The sequence below is a fragment of the Aristolochia californica genome, unplaced genomic scaffold (assembly GCF_029961685.1).
Source record: "Aristolochia californica isolate CCGP_79_NKW_82.1479 unplaced genomic scaffold, dmAriCali1.0.hap1 SCAF_10, whole genome shotgun sequence".
NCBI classification, from domain to species: domain Eukaryota; kingdom Viridiplantae; phylum Streptophyta; class Magnoliopsida; order Piperales; family Aristolochiaceae; genus Aristolochia; species Aristolochia californica.
In genome coordinates, this window is record NW_027181771.1 from 34,708,888 (window position 1) to 34,726,273 (window position 17,386).

Here is a 17,386-nt window from a genome sequence, read left to right on the forward strand (position 1 = left end):
AGAGCCCGTCGGCTCATCTCCGTAATTATTTTTCGTTTATTATATTTTCCGATTTCCCAACGAAATCCCGCTTGAGGGTGGTTTCGTGATTAACGCTTGAAGAAAGGGTTTTTGACGAAGAAGATGAACGCTCGTTCACGAAACTCGATCGTCTCAAGTTTACGGTTAAATGCCAGGTGATGATCCTCTTTCTCCACCATCTCGGCTTGGCCTCCCTGACCCGTGGTGTCTCAGTCGGTAGCTTGCAATCTCTCGTTTCCGTCGCCGCAACAGAAGGATAAGAGAAGCAAACCTAAACGAGAGAGTAAACTACGAAAGCGAGATTGAATTTGACAGAGACAGAGAAGGCCGATATTTGAAGAAATATGTCGAAGAAGAAAATTTTCAGCGGCTCCACGATGACGCTGAAAGATTTCCATGGTGGTTCCATCCCTTCAGATCTAAAGTTACCTTCGGCTCCTGGCGTGTAAGATTTTCATCTTTCCTAGTTTTTTTTTTTCCCGAAAATTTATCAGCTCCTCTGTCATTTTGTCAGCAACATATATGTATTGGAAAACTTTCTTCCTTCTGATATCATTCGAGTAATTTTTTCCCTGTTTCCTGGTAATTTTCTTCGTTTGTGTTTATTCTCGAATATGCGTTTGGTATCAATTCAGTCCTCGCCTTTGCCTGGCAAGAAGCGGTTAGAAATTGTCTTTTATGCGGATAAGAACACTCGAGCTTAAAAACATAAGATCTGGAAATACTAGGTCGTAGTTCCTGCCTTGCTTGTATCAAAACAGTAGTCTTATTTTAATTTATTTCTATTTTCTACCATTATCTAGATTTTAGATCAGTTCATTGATTTTTTTAATCTCCTTTGCCTTTTGTTTCGTATGAAAATTCAGGATAGTGAGGCATTCCGACCGGCAAACCTCTTGGGGAAACCCCATTGGCCGATCTGATCACCGGATCCGTCCAGGGTCTTCAGGCGCTTCTCATACATTCGATGAGAAAGCATCCTTTTTTTCTCATCCTCAACATATTGGTCGCAACTTCGATGAAGATGAACGCAAACCTCTGGATGGCATCTCTGCCCCACGTCGCACTGTGAGTGATGACGCCGGCTCCACCAACATCTGGGCGCCAGCTAGCCGTCCTGAACCAAAGCCTGATGCCGGAAAATTTTCCTCCTGGCAATCTTCAAACCCTGTTCAGGCCCCTGTTAAACTTCCTAGCATGACCGCACCGGTGGCGAATAGCATGCCAAATAGTGCTGTGAGTCACATGCCAAACGCATGGGCTGCTAGAAAGGAAGTGACTTCTGTCACTGAGTCGGCACCTTCTTCGAATTGGTCAGGGTCCGCAGCTGTCTCCAAGTTTGTTCAAGCAAGTGCACTCGAAAATATTCAATCTGGTCGATGGCAATCCAAACCTTCACTTTGCAATCAGCTTGATGTCGAAGGAATAAGACAGTCTGAAGCAGACAGTGACATTCTCAGTAAGGATAACAACAATGCGCACCAAGGTATGTACAACTATAATGGTGTGGATCAGATGAGCGATGCAAGAGGAAGATACGGTGCTGGTAAGGAACATATGAACCATGAATGGGCTCGGCCTCCAATGTATAATCTAGATCAAGTCCGACCAGCATCTACTGAGGGTAAACTAGGTGATGGATACCACTCACAATCACAGCTGCCAGCTGTGGTGGAAGTGTCTGATAAATCAAAACTGAAGCTGCTTCCGAGGACAAAGCTGTTGGAAAGTTGTGAATCACAAGTGCCCAACCCCAAGCAGGTAACATATCTCCCTCATTATTTTTTTTCTGGATTTTGATGCATTTAATGACGAATTAGTTGCTTTGGATGGTTTTAGGGATATCAACCATCAGCTGATTCAGGTCATGTGCAAGTTATCACTGAAATACATGGAAATTCACATACTCCTAAGGCAGGATCTAATGTGACAGAAGGGGGTAATCGTGTTGTTGAGCGTCCAAAACTGAATTTGAAACCCAGATCACAGCCTCTAGATCAATCAAGCAAGAGCATTGAAAGGGAAAGGTGGGTACTTTAGTGTTTTGATTTAAATATCATGAGATATTGAAAAATCTTTCAAAGACTACATGACCTCCTACTTATTGCCATTAGGGCTTGACTGTTGTGTTTTGGATTTCTTTCTGCATATTGCCAAGTTTTCTGAATGGCTGCCTTCAATTATTCATGGTCATCAAAATGCACATATTGATCTTTTTCTAGTCATTGTGCCAGCTAGTTCCTATATTTTTATCAACATTTTTTATTTATCTTTGTTAAGAAGTATACATGCAGTAATAGCGCTTGTAGATTTGCAAGTTCTGTAATGGTGGCTTGTCAGTAAATTAAAGTTGTCATGATTTATTACCTTTGGTAAGGGTCCTTCATCCAAATGGGCAGGTGTTTCTTCATGTCATCGTGCTTGAGTTGCTTTTTCTTAAGCTTACCTAGGTATCTCTTTAGTTTTGTTACTTGATATGTTTACTTATGTTTAGAGAAAAAATTTAGACTTGCTTAGAGTATCCGTGCATGGATAGGGGTTGGTAAACTTATGAGTTATTTGTTAATTGATCAATCATGGGTAGGGTGTAAATGGGTAACGGACAAAATGGGTGAAGGGGTATTCTATTACCCATTCTGTTTCTCTTATACTTGTTCCATTACCTTTTTTGATCGACACGGATTAAGCTATTCCTTTATCCATTTGTTTACCCGATTACTCGCGAATAATTGGGTAAATGGGTAAATAAATAGATAAAACAAAATATTCATACAAACAAGTAACATTAATAAAAAAATTGATAGTCATAATATATAAAGATTAGAGGAAATGAAGTGGACGATTCCACCTTCCCTTACATAGCAATGTTTTTCTCCTGGTCTTTATAAATGAGAATGGTGAAAAGGGGGCTAAGCCTTCACCCAACATGGTGACCCAGTGGGGGAAACTCCCCCAACTAAAATTAAAATTATAAAATTATCTTTAAATATTATTAGTTAATTGGTACGAAATAACCATTATCCATACCCTTTCTGGTAAATAGGTAAAATTACTTGATTCTTTAATTGGATAAGGATTTTTATCCAATATCAAATGGATAATTGGGTAAATAGATAAAATTGCCACCCCTAGTCTTGAGGGTTGTTAAAAGAGACCCACGTGTGTAGAAGCGGCATGACTAGTAAATAAGAAGAACTTTCATAGAGATGACATATAATTGTAATTATGCAAGGTGGTGTATGTCTTATTGTGTCTTTTTCCTTTTTAAACATGTAATCCTAAGGACATTGTAGTTATTGTAAACATCTTCACACAAATATAAATACACCCTCAAGGCATGGGTAGAACATTCAGGCTTCATCCGTTTGGCTCAAATTTGTCCTTACACTTCTCTCTTTTCCTCTTATTTCTCTCCCTTCGTTTATTCTCTACTCTCTCCCAAGAACTAGAGTTCCTCTCTTCTCTTATTCCCTTGAACTCTCTTGTGTTTGTATGTTATCCCTAGAAATCAATATGGTATCAGAGCAGGCAAAGATCTGAGATGGAAAAGGAGATGGAGAAGAAAGGGAGGAAGAAGAAGAAGAAAAAAAAAAGAAGAGGAGTTTCACGTTTTTCCTTAAGTCTTCTTTCCCCATTCTTGTTTTTCATTGGATGTTTCACTCTTTTACCGTATGTTTCATATAGCAAATTATATACCATTGGAAAGATCTCTGAGTCTAGTTTCCAACTCAAAAAGAATCGTTGAAATCATATTTTTCTAGAAAGAGCAATCAACATCTGAAGCAGTAAAGGTCAAGTAGCAGAAAAGTTTCGTGTAGTAGTTGAAAGCCTCAACTTCTTGAACGATTTGTACCAACATTAGTGATGATTTATATTAAGAATTATATCTCAAACGAAAGCTATGTGAGTCTACTTTCTATCCAAATAAATTGTTTCTCAATCTGATCTTTCTAGAGAGAGATGTCCACACTGGAAGAATCAAAAGTCATATTGGTATCCTATTACATGTGAAGATCCGAATTTAAGCTGAATTTTTGGCTTCACTTTTTGAGTTGCTAATATTGGTTGAGTTTCCTACTTATTTTCAAAATCTAGTCAAGATTTTACCGATTTGAATATCTTTCCTTCCATAAAAGTTTCTGTTATTTGATCTCATATTACATTACTTTCCTTAAGAGAAGTCTTTCCCATTATGAGTTTAGTTTCCTTTTTTACAAAGTCTGAAATTTTTTATTTAAAATTTTTTGTTTCCTAATTCTAAATGCCAAGTAAGTGTCCTAAATCTCCCTTATTCTAGAATTATCTCTTGAATATTTTCTTTGTAAATTTTTCAAGTTGTGTTAAAAAGTAATTGCCCTATATGAGAAGTCTATATTTAGAAAGTTTCTTTTATGTTCCATCTCTAAACTTTCTTATTGGGGATTTGTAAGTTTCCTTAATCATCATGTTCATAGAGGAATTATTTTTTTACCTCCTTCTTGAGTAAAACTTAGTCACTTTTCATCCATCTATTGGTCTAAAAGCGCCTCCTTCTTACTTGGAAGTATGAAGAGTTGCATTGTGCGCCTCATTCATTTTTAAGTATGAGAGTTGCTATCTTTTTATGCACACCCTTAATTCCTCAAAGTATTTTCTTCAATATATTTTTGTTAAAATCACTTCATAGCAATTCCTATAGATCCACTACCTAAAAAGTATAGGAGTATGCTCAACATCTAGCTTGAGTCAAATCTTTTTATTCTTCACCCAAGAGGTGTTTTTTGTTTGAGCTATACTTAGAAAGTGAGTACTCTCTTTATTGTGTCCTAAAGTTGGGTTGTTTTTCCGTCATTGAAATTGAGCGAAGTGTATTTTAGACTATGACTGTTTTAACTGGTGTATGAAATTTTGTCGTACAGCTAGGAGTGATTTTTCTTCTCTCACCATTATGTTTTGCAAGTTGGGTCTCTTGGTAAAGACCAAAGAGATCCCCAACTTGAGAGGGAGAAGTAGAAGAAAAACTACAAGAAAGAGGTAACCAAAAAGGAAGAATTCCCCGTGTTGTGGTAATCAAGTTTTATATGGCCAGAATATCCAAGTAAGGAGGAGACAAAATGAGAACTACAAGTATGATGTGAACAAGAAGAAGATGAATCAAATCAAGGCAATGGAAATTTCTTTTTCAAGCACACAAGTTTCTTGACCAAAATTATTTGCAAAGTGGAATTACAAACACTAGTTTTAGGGGAGTGTCCAAAGACAGCCACGTAAGGGGAGAACTTTAATAGAGATGACATAGAATTGTAATTATGCAAGTTGGTGTATGTCCTCTTGTGTCTTTTTCCTTTTGAAGCTTGTAACCCTAAGGGTATTATAATCATTGTAAACACCTTCACAACACTATAAATACAACTTCAAGGCATAGAGTAGAGTATTCGAGCCTCTTCCTCTTGGCTCAAATTCGTTCTTACACCTCTCTTGGTTTTTTCTCTCCTCTCTCCCAAAAGCTAGAGTTCCTCTGTTCTCTTCTCCCCTTGAGCTCTCTTGTGTTTACGTGTTGTCCCTAGAAATCAACAATGGTCTTGATGATGTTATATGAGTGCTAGCAAAAAATAGGAGAAGGCCAAAGATGACATAGATGGAAGTGGTGAAAAAGGAAGGCTGACCTGATAATGCTCTACATGGAGGAGAATTCATGCGCTGTCCTTAAAATAGTTGACTCAAGTTTTTTTTTATTAGGATTATTGTGGTGGCAATGATAATGAAGATGAATCACATGTGAGTCCTGGCTATGAGATAGATGACTAGGAAAAAGGTAGACTTTTTAGTTAGGCTCTTCTTTAGAATAACTGTTTCCCATCAGATAATTTGGGCTATGGTAGTGCATTCTACAAGTGCGATTCAGCATATCTTTGTGATTGTTAGTTCATTAAAAGAATCTAACTACTCATTTATTTGTCTTTAAAATTTAACCGGTTTAGTTTCATTTATTTGATGTTGTTGTTTTGAGGTAGTTTTAAGGCTTGACTTGAATGTCTTGAAGAATATTGGAATCAGGATATGATGTACCTTCTGATCTTAGCTCCTAAGTTGAATGAGATATTTATTTTTTTATAGCATACAATGTAAAGATCTATAAACAAAAGTTATGACTGTTTATGCCTTAACAAAAGATTTTTTTTTTTTTTTGGCCACTGTACACTAATTAGGCCTATTGAACTCAAACACGAGTCATTTCAAGTTTATTTTTTTTCTTCTTTTTTTAAAGTTGTCCTGGAAACACAAGATTTCGTGCCCCTGATTCCATATGTTTTGGTAATTTGGTATGTTCTTTTAATATATTATCATGATCTGACATGTTTCCTACTTGTTTTATTGGTATAGGAATGTATTATTTGGAGGTGCTCGGCCACGGGAACTGGTAAGTCCTACTATCCTATTAATGTCTGCAGAGGCAGATTTCCTTCATATTATCACCTTCCTTGACTTCTAATTTGGCCTTCAGTCATGTTCCTTTTCTATTCCCTGCTAGGTGGCATTAAATGAACTGGAGACTTTTATTCCCTGCTCAGTGGCATTAAATGAACTGGAGAATTTTATTCCCTGCTCAGTGGCATTGATTTGGTTGTGACAATCCTGGATTGTACTGAACTTTTAGTGTTTCATTTTCATACAGAAAAAATTGGGTGTCACATAAGTCTTGACCTCTCATCAGACAGAACGTTTTTAAAATTTTAAAATCTATATATAAAAAAATCGTATGCAGAAAAGGTAAAAAGGAGAAGATTGAAATTTTCATATTATGAACAATTCCTCCATTGCCTTCTATTTAAAATAAATAAATGCAGCAAAAAAATTATCTCCACCATGGGGCTAAACATGGAGTTCTCGTCACCGGGTTACGAATTTCAAGAGCAGATTTCTGGGTCATCTTTTGGCCGACGGTGTTTCTGTGCTGGTCAATTTGGATCCTCCTTGTAGTTCAAGTGACATTTGTTATTAGATTCAAGAATTTTCTTTCTGGATTTCTGTTTGTTGGTTTCATATCAGCTTGTGCAGGATTGTCTCCCTCCTTGCATGTTAACTGTCTTATGTTTCTGTGGTCTCGTATGTGCTGGTTTTAACTAAAGTGTCAATGTCCATCCCCAGTTCTCTCTTTCATGTGATGTTCCTTCCACCAATAGAAAATCCTTCCATGTAGTGCTTTTTCGGTTGTCACACATTTGTTATCACTTCAGCTGATCAACATTCTATTTACAGGTCCTGAAAGAGCGTGGGGTTGATGATGTTGTTGTCAACAATCATGAAGTGATTCAGCTACCAGTCAACAGGTATATGCAAACATTATACTACAGTAATTTATATGCTCCTCAAACTTGGCATACGTTATTCTGTTAGATATAATCTATTTTGGTAGAAAATGTTGTGCGTCTTTCTAAACCAATGTGGTCTGAGTTGACTGAACCCAAACATTTATCATTTTTTGAAGGGGAAAATCTGAAGTTTCAAAGCCTGAAACAAAGGGTGACAATACGCCAGCAGTTCGTCATGGTGAGAAGCCTGAGCATTTTTCACATGATCAGAGGAATGCAAGAGATTTAGAGAGGAGAGATCACCGTCTGGAGCCAGAGAAAGCAGATATGCTGAGGAGTTCATGGAGAAATGACAAGCGTAATGGAAGGGAAATCGAGAAGCAGTACGAGCAACAGCGGCCAGAGCCTGAGACCTGGCGGAAGCCTACTGAGCCTCCAAAGCCAGTTCCCTCTGATACCCCTGGGGCTCGCTATGGTAGAGCAGCATCTGCCTTGGAGCTTGCTCAAGCATTCTCAAGGCCAGTCTCGGTATCGGATGCAAGAACAACTGACCGGTTGATAAGTCAGAGGAAGCAGGTGCCATTTTCCCGGCTGACTGATACCCGTGAGTTTTATACAGGTCCAACCCCAAGACACATCAATGGGTACTAGGTAGTCCGACATTGATAAAATGGATTTTCCAAAAATGCAATGGAAATTCGTTGCAAGTGATTCTACGATTTACTTAAATGGCATCATGTACCTCTCATATCTTCCATTTTTCTGTTTCTGCAAACTTAGGAGTGAAGGTAGGGGTCCATAGTGCGAATTCACAGCAGAGGACCTCTAAATGTGGAGTTCGAGGAAGAGTAGCCGTTTAGTAATCTACCATGCTTTTGAGTTTCTGAGTGGGTTGGTTATTGTGGTCTGTGAGGTCGAAAACGAGACTCATGTTCCATTTGCACCCTTTCGTTTTTTGCCTACCCTCCCTCCCTCTCCTGCTCTCTCTCTATTACCAGCACGGAGCTCTTGCCCAGTCTCCCCTTCCATCTTTAGATGGGGAATAACAGGTTTAGAGGCCATCTTTCCCGTGTAAAAGTATCTGCGAGGGTTATATATAAGTTACATTTTGCTTAGTTTTATTGTATCTTGACTGGATTTGAGTTGTTAAAAAAGGTCCTACTTGGATTAAAAAAAATTATAATCTTAGGGGAGGGCAGAAAATTGGTCAATCTGAAGGGTTTTTTTTTTTTTAATTTTTAAGTTCAGCTAGTGAAGTGGATAACAGAATTGAGTGGATGAAGACGAAGTCTCTTTCTGCCTACCTCCCTCCCTTTCCTGGTCTCTCTACTATGAGCAAAGAGGTCGGGACGAAGGGGGTTTTGTGCTGTTCTCCCCCTTCTTTCTACAGATGGAGAATAACAGGATTGGACCCTTAATCTGGCCACTGACGGGGGTTATCTTTTTTGCTTAAATCATTGTCAATGGTCGTCTTCCTCCACTTTCATGGGAACAGCCAGGGTGAAAGTCCAACTAGTTTTGACTGCTAAAACCTTATTCTAGTCTATCTGAAGCTGGTATACTTATGTATACAATCCAACTTATTAACAACCCCTAATTGATATCTTGGAATTCACAAATAATTTTCAGTTTCCTAGCATATCCGCTAGGTCTCTTTCTAAGTTAAAATTCAAGGTTTCACGACCAATCCTCCGTCAATTGAATTTCTTCATCCAGACATCTTGTTCCAGTGGGAACGGCAAAAAGGCATGTTAGAAGATTGATTACCGTAAGCAAGATTGGAGAAATTATCAGAAGTATATATAGAAGATGAAACACGATTCCCGCGTATCATAAATCATGGGTCTCTTAATTAATGCAGTAATCTTTGAGAGAGAGAGATTGATCCAAAACTTGAGACTGTTTCCGATTATTGTATAGATTTATTCACTGGTTAACAGTTTCTTAATCGTCTTCAATGTGTTCGACTGTTAACTGAACGAGAGATGCCGTCCAGTCGAAAGAGATCAAGGGATCTCTCTTTCTTTCAATAGGCCGATCCTCGTTCATCGAATTGAGAAATTTTACATACAGTTACATATTCTTTTCTTCTTCTACGTTTTTTTCTTTTTTCAAATATACGTCAACAGTGGAAAGACAGCAAACAGTAATGGAGAGCTTCAAAACAAGAAGGCCGTTGGAGTGAGTGCTGGAATTACAGCAGGTACGATGATTTGCCTGCAAAAACACACATTTACCCAGCAACATTAGTCTCCCACAGCTCCAACCCTATAAAACTACGGTGAAGCGGCTGGACTACACTCTACAGAAACTATTACCTTCCATTAAAGGAAACGAAACCGTTTCAGAAGAAGAAGAACTATTCGGTTTTAACAACAGTTCCCACTGCTATTTTTAAGAAGAAGAAGCATAATAATAATAATAATAAGAAGAAGAAGAAGAAGAAGAAGAGGAGGAGTCCATTTCAAACATGGAGCATGACGTGCCAGTAGGTGGACTTCTAGTCTGATTAAAAGGTCAACAGAGACGATACCCAAAAGAACACTAAGAAAAAACGAACTGAGTCCATATCTTTTTTATAACTCTTTCTCGTCTTTATTTTTTTCCTGATCTCAGTAGATCACTCAGACCCGAGTAGACGATCCCTAACCATTTAAAGGAGAGAAAAAAGTTGAAACAAGTCAAGAAGATTTTGACCCAGAAAGAGAAAAAGAACCTCTTCCGTTGATCCTCCTAACATAAAGCAGGCAAGTACTCAAAAAAATCTCCTATTAGTCTTTATAAAAGCAGCTGCGAAAGTGATAAAGGAGGGAGCGCGGCAAAGATCCTTACCCGTATCGATCTCTATCGTCACGAGCGCGAAACTTTGAGGCCTTCTGAGATCGACCCTTTACCGGCACCTCCTTCCTCGGTTTTTCCGTCCGCTCGCTCCTCCCAGACCCCACCGCAGTCGCCGCTTTATCTTCAGAAATCGCCCCCAGAGACGGCCGCCAAACCACCGAATTCCTCGACCCCCTGCCGGCGTTCTCCGCTGGCTTCCTCGCACCACTCGTCACCTCCAGTCCCGCCGACTGGTCTTCCGACCGCTGCAGTGTCTCTGGCTGCTGCCCCCAGCACTGCACCAGTTCGGAAAACTTCATCATCTTCATCTCCTCTCCGTCTGTTCTTTCGTCCCCTTCGTCACTAACTTGACTCGGCGAAACGTGTGGAAGGCTGTTAGACGACGGAGCACGCTTTTTTATAAGAAACGAGCCGCTCGCGCTTCTCTCCAAGCTGTCGTTTTGTCTTGATGTGAGGGGTTCATCCCTTTCTTTTTACAAACTAATCCCCCCAATCTCATTTAATTAACATAATGCTCCTCGCTAGGTCAAGTGGACCCAAGGGAGATCTGAGAAATCTCTCCGGTATTTATTTAAAAAGGTCCCCAGAACGAATTATATTATCAACATTGACCTCACTTTTGTCTCTCCTCATTGGCGACGATAAGAATAGAGAAGAGTGCCGGCGGGTACGCTGAGATCAAATTAAAGCGCCAAAGTAGAATTTGAGGTATTTAATATGAGTTTAAGGACTATAGACTTGGTTTAAGAGTCAATGCCGTGGGCCAAAGCCAACTCACTTCCGTGAGTAAAACGTTTACTCGTTTTGTGTGGGGTAGCATTTTTAATTATTGATAGGGATAGAATTTATCATATAAAAAAAAGTAAAATTTTTTAAAATTAGCCACACATAAAAAACAATGCTACATAAAATTAGCAAAAGTATTTAAAATAGTAAATAAAAATTATTAAAACTAATTAGTGGGTCCATTGAAGAATATTTAAATATCTACATATTTTAAGATAAATTATTTTTATAATTTCTATAGAAATTGTATCTTTTACAACAAAATTTAATATTATACTAATTAATACCCGTTATATATCAATAATACGCCTACCCTAATTGTGATCTCATGTAGAAGCTGACAAAAAGGGAGAGAAAAAGAGAAAGAAAATATTCAAACATGTGTAGAAGGTAGTTTCGAGCTTTTGGGACATGAAATTGTGGTAAGATCTCTATATCCATCTCCATCGTATTAACTTAATCTTGCTAGTTCTAGGCCTTTAAAACACCCGACGGTTCTTGACTTTTATTAGAAAGTAAACGAGTTTATTGTTAACAATGTATTAACATTAATAAGGTAAAAACAATTGTGATATGGTGATTGAGAAGTGAAGAAAGACAACAATTCTTAGACCTTGACACATATTTGAAGTAAACAAAGCTATCTATTTATTTTCTACTAGTGATATTTAATTATGGCTGATTGCATGACTGAATGTATCAGCTCATATTATACATATGTTATTCAATATGTTTGTAATTTTGACAAAGTATCCATACAAATATATAATATGATATTATTTTGAAAGAAGCTAGGCATACATACATATAGAAATATGGTACTTGGGTGTTCTTACCTCAAATCCTTAGACAATTAAAGATATACTATTATATTCAATTAGGATTATAATATTGATTAGGTGAAATCATTTTCTTATTATCAAAGGATAAATTCATGTCTATCCACCTAATATAATAAATTTTCATACATGGAGGTCCCATTGTAGTCTCCTAAATGTCACATTAAGAAAGTTCAATTGATTAATGGAAGAGGACTCCATGCCACTCTATGATGATGAAATCCACCCACATTTGGCTAACTTTACTCCTACCATTAAACAAAATAAAATTTTATCTATACATGTGACAAGGAAAATCATCCGGTTAGTTGGGGGTGCATGAAATTTTTCTTGTCTATACAATTTAAAATTGTTAGTATCATTGTAAGATCTTTCTTTAATTTTGTTAGTGCATCAAACACACTTTTCATCAGATAATTTCATCCGACAATTAAGGTCATCATTCGTCATCTCATTATCGATGTTATGTTAATCCTTAAAAGTCGATATATGTCACTATTGTGCATCATGTATTGAGACCTAACATTCTATCTTTGGCTAAAAACTAATAAAAATTTAAAAATACAAGATGTTATGTACCACGTATATCACTTCAATACCTTCAAAATTAGAGATGTATTAAATAAAACATGAGCTGTGTCACATTATTATTAACGGTGGCATGTTGGCCATTTAATTCTGCTGGAGTAACTTCTTTGATTGATTATTTAGAGCTATTTTTCTGCTCTTTGAATGGGAAGAAGAAGAGTTTGATTCTTAAAATTGGTAAGTTAGTTCAGTAAATGGGAAGTGAAAACCCCCCTGATCTGCAGCTCCTCTGCCAGCATGTGGTGGGCAACTCTTCTAAAATTAATCTGGTGTTGTAGCTATTCACAGACATTGCTGGATTTGACAGGAACAAGTCATGTCATTAACGTTTAAAGGCGGTCCCAAAAAGAAAGGAACACGAACTTGACTCAGAAGCTCTATCAAATTCACACAAACATGTCTCCAAAGGACCCCGTTTCCTCATCCCTCCGAGACAGGATTTGTCTTCTTCAAATATTTGTTGTCCTGTTTCAGATGCTGTTGTTCTTTTCAATCTTTTCCAGTTTCACTACACTGAACCTCATAGCAACTGGGAAGTCAGGCATTTTATGAAGGGAATTCTCTGGATCATCAACTCTCCAGCTCCTTGAACCAACTATAGCAATCATTACTTTAGAAGAAATAACTTCTGGATTGTAGTTCGATCATATCCCAGTTATAAATTCAGTGTCCTATATGGTGAGGTGTCCTTAACGAACCTGACTTCTGTGAGGGCATTGTCTTGCAATTAATCTTCTGGGTTTCTAGCGAGGGAGGTGGCCTGTGTTCTTGTCCTTGTAAATGCAGATAGGGTCCCAGAAAGCAAAAGTTCAAACTAGTGGTTCACATTCTGACACTTTAAAATTTCTTTTTCTAATTTCTTCGCTTCGCTGGCTGATATTTGTCTCCAAAGATGAGGATCAATGGTGATGCTAGCTTGCTGGGGATCACCCAGTAGGTCTCCACGATTGCCAGGTGGAACATCGCTCTGGGTACTCGGTAAATGAGGTGTGGAGGCTGCAAGTTTGTGCCCAGATACAGAAACGATGGGTATCTATCACTAAAGCAAACAGTAATATTGACTGTACAAGTGATTGATAGGTTCAGACTCCATCCCAGAAGACGAAAAATATCAATGATAACCTTTCATGTTCTGCTCCAGTGGAGATGCTTCTTCAGTAATTGCTTACCATCCTCTCTCAGAAACATAGGGACAAAACCGAAATTATCAAAACCGACGTCGAGGACCTTGAGGCCATCTGAGGCCAGAAAAAATGGTTTTCTTTATCTGCGCTTTCTGTTATTACTCGTGATTCACGAATCAGTGCCAGTGAAACGAATGATAAAAGCAGTGTCTCTAATTTCCAACTGTTAAATGATATAACGCTCCCGCATCATTCATCTTTAGACTGTCCTAATCTGTGCAGATCCTGTTCCAGAGACGCACGCCATTGTTATCCCATGTTTAACCACCTGAACTATCACCCACTGTAAGAAGAAGAAGAGGAGGAAAGAAGCCTTTACGACCAATCGTGTCTGGTACGACAATGGTGGGACACCATCTTCATCTTCAGACGAAAGTCAGGTGTAGAATTCATCTGGCGTTGGGGTCTCTGTGAGATCAGAAACCTTTCGAGTAAACCCAGCAATGATTTCTTATCAAATGTCTGGTGATCAATCGTCGTCATGTTTATCCATTGGCATCAGTAAAAAGCTTTTGTTTTCGTGGGTCAGTTTCTGTTACTAATATAAGGTATTGTTAGCCCATTACTTATTGATGGTTTCTGTTATCCAGCCATGTTTGAAACCAGGCATCTACCCAATTTCTTCGGGGGGAGGAGATCGATAAGTAGTGGCATTGGCTAGCTGCGCTCAGTTGCCACCAATTTCAGGTTTTCTAAAACTGGCATCTGAAAAAGTGCTAGACAACAGGGGACTTAACCATTTGGTACCTTGTTGTCCCTACGAGATTCCACCAACCCTACTTCAAACATGGTGGGTCTTTTCGCCGAACACCTTGCCTACCCTACAAGGTGTAGTAATTGAACAGTGGTGTAGGTTCCCCATTCAAATTGCCCTGTTGTCTTTCCTTTCATAAGATAGGCAAAACCTCCATCCTCGTACTATCATAAGTGGCACAAGTAACATTCATTTCTTCTCCTTAATCATCCATTTAACGACAAAGTTGATAGTTTATCTTAATCTCGAAGATGTGTCGGAAATAAAATGATCTCTTTAAGGCTCTGTCTCTCTCTTTGTTTAACGTCTTTGTAAATTTCTGAATTTTCTCACATAGACAGAAGAAGAATAACATATTCTATAACTCTCTCTGTATTCTCATTTATTTTCTTCTTAACGTTTTACAAACTTTACATAGGTATTTATAGATAACAACGGTGAATAATCACCACATAAAACTCTATTATATAGCAAACTCATTGCCACACACGTGGTTGTTTATCTTGCTTCTTCTCCAAGCTTCTTGCCAACACAACGACCTATTGTCTTGAAAACCGACTTAGCTGCTGACTTATCTCTTAATCTTGAAGTTTCCTTAAATTGGGCTTGGATCATGGATTATGGATCAAGTTTACAATCCAACACCCCCCCTTAAACTTGATCCCTAACTCCAAATAGATTCCTTAATCTGCTGAAGTTTTTGCTTCCTTTTGTACTTTTCTTTACAAGTTTACAATTTTCCTTGGAGTTGCTCGATCATCATTTCTTCCATGTCTTTGGTTTCTTTCATCATCACGACGATAAGCGGAGTATCTTCTCACATCTTCTTAACTTTTCATCATTTCTTTAAATACAGCTGCTAGTCCGAACTAGTTTCAGATGCCTTCATATGTAAGGATTCAAACTCACCTCTAGGAGACGGACCTTCTTCACCTTCTCGACTCTTCGTAAGAGGTTTTCAACTTCTTCTACACCTCTCTAGTGAAGGTTGCACTTGACAACATCATCTAACCTTTGATAGATGAGGTAGAGAGTTCTTTTATCTCTCTTTCGGGCCTACTAAAGCCTTTTTTCAACGATGTTCCAGACATCGTGTGCTCCAAGAAGAGCCTTCATCTTGATACTCTAGTTGTCGTAATTATTGTTGTTGAATGTCAACACTTGGAGGGGTGCCTACCATATTTCTCAATAAAGAAAACTTTGAAAACTTGTTTCAAGTTTTATACCTTATCACTTTGAAACTCTCCGATGATACGAATCCAACACCTCCAATATCACCTGAATCGGACATCAAATGAGTTGTCACGGGCCACCAAAAGATTGCTGAGTCAACTCACAAAGTTGAACCAAATCGGAAGAGTTGATACCCAACGAATTAAACCGTGCGGGAACCTTTTTTTTAATAAATTCAGAAGTAGTGAACCGGGTTTGTGGAAAACCAAACTAGTCGATTGCAGAACCAGCCGAGTTGAAACTGAGTTGACCGCCAAACCGGTCGTTTTAACGATTTTAATGAACCCGGGTCAAGTAGAAACCCGAAAAATAAGAATTCGAGACTGGGTTTGACTGATCGTCTTCTTCCTCTATCGAAAAACCAGATACATCATCGTCTCTGTTTTTGGAATTCCTTTCACTGAAAAATCTTTCGCCAGAAGCATCGTTTCAACAAAAAATTGGCAACGAAAGTGTCATGCAAGGATTCCGACTAGCTCTGATGCCACTATGATGAAAATCAAATTGACTCTCTATCTCTCTATCTCTCTAAAAAAAATTACACTTAGACAGCAAGAAGAATGGCTACGATAACTCTCTGAATTTTTTTCTTTTGTTTCTTCTTATCTTTTTACATTACTTACATAGGTATTTATACATGTAACAGGTGAATAATCACCACATAAACCTTTGTTACAAGGAAATTTTTTTGCGACACACGTTGTTGCTTATCTTGCTTCTTCTCCAATCTTCTTGGCAGCACAAGGAGCTTACCGACTTAAGTTGCCAGCTCAACTGTTAATCACGAAGCTTCCTTGAGTTGAGCTTGGATTATGGATCATGGATCAAGTTTATGATCCGACAAGATGATGCCAGGGTGAAAATCACGATGCCTTGTTTACTCCATATTTTATTCAATGAAGTAGTGGCCGCCTTTGTGGAATATGATGTTATCACTTTCCAGTTGCATCTCCCTGAATGCTAATGCCTCCTACGCTTGTAGAGAAGCAAAGGGAGGTCTGTGGGAATGATTGATTACTGATCAAAACATTTGCATTTACCCTCATTGAAGTCATTATACAATGCTTAAACTAACAAGTTTTGTTGTTTTCCACTTAGATCTTAGTTACTTAGCTGCAATAGTAGCTCTCCAATGGACTGCAAAGGTTTAATGGGCAAAACAGTTCTTGAACTGCACTTCTCCATTCTTGCAAGATAGCTAATACATTACTATGACAAGGAGGTAAATTAGTTGCTTCAACTTCATAGAAAGTGAAGGTGAGTTGATGATGTGAAGTCTTGAAATATCTGTTTTCTTAAGGACAATGAACAAAAAGATATTTGAAGCAGTGATGTAAAGAAGATAAACTGGTTGGACGGAGTATCTGTTCTTTTTGAGAGGGTAAGGCTTCAAAATCACATGGGTGTCAGCGAGAAAGCTCAAACTCATATGGGATCATTTTATCTTTTGTAGAATTTGGGTTTCGGATTCATGCCTATAACTGGGTAGCCATTCCAACTCCAGTTGTATGTTTTCCAAGGACTTCAAGTGACCTCTTCAGAATTACATAATGTCTTCATGGAAAGGGTTTTGTCATTGTTTGTGTTGGATTGACATGTCGCAAGCAACCAAGTTCTTCGCTCATCTTCGCTCTATGAATCCATGGCGGTCAGCGATGCCTATTCGATCCCTAAACTCAATGCAAAGCCTCAATTGATTAGATTAATGGCATGGAGCTTGTCATCAACAAGCGTTTCTTTAGTATGACCAAAGAACAACCGGCTAAGGACACTCTCTTTAACCTACTTGCCACCTCCTATTCTCCTATCAAGAATAATATGGCAAGCGCCATCTCACCTTAACTCAGA

At 38.3% G+C, this 17,386-nt stretch overlaps 2 protein-coding genes across 2 annotated transcripts; one reads left to right on the forward strand and one right to left on the reverse strand.

The window, feature by feature from the left end:
- Nucleotides 1-398: 398 nt before the first annotated feature.
- On the forward strand, nucleotides 399-7,964 carry LOC137943182 (uncharacterized). The gene is made up of 7 exons (XM_068788877.1): nucleotides 399-466; nucleotides 888-1,782; nucleotides 1,861-2,048; nucleotides 6,385-6,421; nucleotides 7,051-7,107; nucleotides 7,261-7,331; nucleotides 7,490-7,964. Exons 1-7 carry the CDS (start codon nucleotides 399-401, stop codon nucleotides 7,962-7,964), a joined length of 1,791 nt encoding a protein of 596 aa, XP_068644978.1.
- Nucleotides 7,965-9,206: 1,242 nt separating this feature from the next.
- Nucleotides 9,207-10,506, reverse strand: LOC137942772 (uncharacterized). Its single transcript, XM_068788513.1, has 2 exons — nucleotides 10,146-10,506; nucleotides 9,207-9,530 (listed from the first exon to the last, which is right to left on the reverse strand). Exons 1-2 carry the CDS (start codon nucleotides 10,460-10,462, stop codon nucleotides 9,473-9,475), a joined length of 375 nt encoding a protein of 124 aa, XP_068644614.1. The 5' UTR covers nucleotides 10,463-10,506; the 3' UTR covers nucleotides 9,207-9,472.
- Between the last annotated feature and the right edge of the window lie 6,880 nt (nucleotides 10,507-17,386).

Coding starts and splice junctions, on each gene's coding strand:
- LOC137943182 (XM_068788877.1), top strand. CDS start 399: ATGACGCTGAAAGATTTCCATGGTGGTTCCATCCCTTCAGATCTAAAG. Junction 6,422..7,050: donor GTGCTCGGCCACGGGAACTG/GTAAGTCCTACT, acceptor GTTTCATATCAG/CTTGTGCAGGATTGTCTCCC. Junction 7,108..7,260: donor TCTTATGTTTCTGTGGTCTC/GTATGTGCTGGT, acceptor TTCTATTTACAG/GTCCTGAAAGAGCGTGGGGT.
- LOC137942772 (XM_068788513.1), bottom strand. CDS start 10,462: ATGAAGATGATGAAGTTTTCCGAACTGGTGCAGTGCTGGGGGCAGCAG. Junction 9,531..10,145: donor GACGATAGAGATCGATACGG/GTAAGGATCTTT, acceptor GTGTTTTTGCAG/GCAAATCATCGTACCTGCTG.